Source organism: Alligator sinensis, unplaced genomic scaffold (assembly GCF_000455745.1).
Source record: "Alligator sinensis unplaced genomic scaffold, ASM45574v1 scaffold107_3, whole genome shotgun sequence".
Classification (NCBI taxonomy): Eukaryota; Metazoa; Chordata; order Crocodylia; family Alligatoridae; genus Alligator; species Alligator sinensis.
This window is the reverse complement of record NW_005842578.1, coordinates 120,243-122,142: the sequence shown is the minus strand read 5'-3', so window position 1 is coordinate 122,142 and position 1,900 is coordinate 120,243. Positions and strand designations below refer to the sequence as shown.

Sequence of the window (1,900 nt, the reverse complement as noted above, 5' to 3'; positions counted from 1 at the left end):
CCCGCCCCCCACCTAGCCCCCCACCCGCTGCTCGGCCCCGAGCCCAGGCCCCACGTTAGACGCTTGGAAGGGACGGGCAGGATCTGTGAGACCCATATACAAATATATATATTAAAAAAACAAAACAAAACAAAACCCCCCGAAACATCCATCCGTGGAGCTTCCTGCCAGAGCCGGGGCCCTGCCCCGCGTCACTCCATCTTGGACATCTCGAATTTTGTGGTCACGATTTCCTGGGAAGGGAAGCAGCGTCTGGAGGCGAAGGGCGGCAGGATTTGCCCCCCTACCCATCTTTCGCCTCCCATCCAGGTATAACCGGGCCTGCCCCTGCTGAGCTTCAGAGCGCAGATGGGAGCCCAGCCCCGGGGCTGACATTAACCCCGTCCTTCCTGCCGGGTTCCAGTTTGCTCCACGGGCCTAGCTCCGTCAGGGATCCCCTCGGAGCCCCGATGACGCCTATCCCAGCATCCCGACCGGGCTGGCAGACGGGAATAAAACCAGGCTTACCTCATCTGAGTCCAACAACGGGGGCAGGACGCTGTGGGGGGGCAGGGAAGACAAAGGGTTAGTAGAGTGGACTGTTGTGCCCCCCACCCCGCTCGAACCCGTGCTGGGAGCTGTAACACCTACACGTCGGCCATGGAGGACGGGATGTTCTCCTCCACCCACTTCAGGTCTTCGTCCTGGAAGGGAGAGCAGGGGATCAGCATGGGCACGGATACGCGCCCCCCCCCCAGAGCTGGGCGCATCGCCCACAAGCGAGGCCGAGCCCAAGCAAGGGTTCAGCAATTTAGGACAGGAAGCGAAGAGCATGCCTGCATGGTCCACCCTTCCCTGCAGCATCACAGCCCCCAGCATGGGGGTGTTGGGATCAGCACTGCTCCCCAGCCTGCAAGACTCCCATCCCGGGAAGAACCAGGCTTGACCCTGTTTAGCTTCAGCAACTGGATGGGGGACACTATTAAACCCATCCCTCCCACAGGGCTCTTCCCCCCGGGATCCCCCCGACACTCACCACTCTGCTGCCTTTGAGGTTTCCGTTGGCTTCGTTTTTCGCTCCCCGCATCTTCATGCCTTCTGCAACACAGCACCGGCCAGGCACGTCAGGGAGAGGACGGGGGCTCGGCCCCCTCTCCCCACACCCCCTGCGGGGCTGCACTGAGCCCTCTACGGGGAAGGAGGGTGCGGGGGGGTGTCCCCTATGGGTGGGGTCCTCATCTTTCTGCTGGCCCCCCTGTACTCCACTACCTAAGGAGCTGGGGAAACTGAGGCACGGGGAAGGAATGAGCCCACCAGAAGTGGGGAGAGAGCCCAGGCGCCCTGGATCCCCGGCTCCTCCCCGGCCTGGGAACGGCAGCCAGCTTCCCTGCCCCGAGCTGGGAAGCGAGGCGCCTGGCTTCCCTGGCCCCTCTCCGCATGGGAGGGAGCTCCCGGCTCACCGAAGGCCTCGTTCACCATGTGCTCCTCTTCCTCCTCCTCTTCCTCACTGCCCTCGTCCACCAGCGGCACGAAGGCGTATCTGGGAGGGGGGGGGTCACAGGGTGTTATTGGTACAGGGCGTGATGCGCACGGCTTGTTCAGCCAATCCTCCCCCAGAGTTGGGGGAGCCCCAAGCCCCACCCGGCGGCTTGAGCCGTGTCCACACTGGGGGGGTCCTAGTGTAGACAGGCCCCCGCCCCAGGGCTGTACCCCCTGCCCCCCACCTTTGGTTGTTGGCCGAGGGCCGCCAGAGGAACATGATCACGAGCAGGATGATGGAGAAGAGGAAGCGCCAGAAAGCGTCGTCGATCCACAGCTCCCGCCAGTCCTAGGGGGAGATGACGGGTGGGGGGGCATCATTGGGGGTGGGGGGCACAGAGGACACCACCCTCCCGGTTGCAATGCAGATGGGGAAACTGAG

General features: G+C 63.6%; 1 protein-coding gene across 1 annotated transcript in view; it reads right to left on the bottom strand.

Annotated features, from left to right (window-relative positions):
* Positions 1-66: 66 nt before the first annotated feature.
* Positions 67-1,900, bottom strand: part of LOC102371073 (transmembrane protein 87A-like) — an 8,188-nt gene continuing 6,354 nt past the window's right edge. Inside the window, exons 11-16 of the mRNA XM_006032532.3 lie at positions 1,704-1,807; positions 1,440-1,519; positions 1,016-1,077; positions 631-683; positions 508-538; positions 67-233 (exon numbers count right to left, since the gene is read on the bottom strand). Of these exons, the coding sequence (XP_006032594.2) occupies positions 192-233; positions 508-538; positions 631-683; positions 1,016-1,077; positions 1,440-1,519; positions 1,704-1,807 (372 nt within the window). The 3' untranslated portion in view covers positions 67-191. The remainder of the gene's footprint in view (positions 234-507; positions 539-630; positions 684-1,015; positions 1,078-1,439; positions 1,520-1,703; positions 1,808-1,900) is intronic.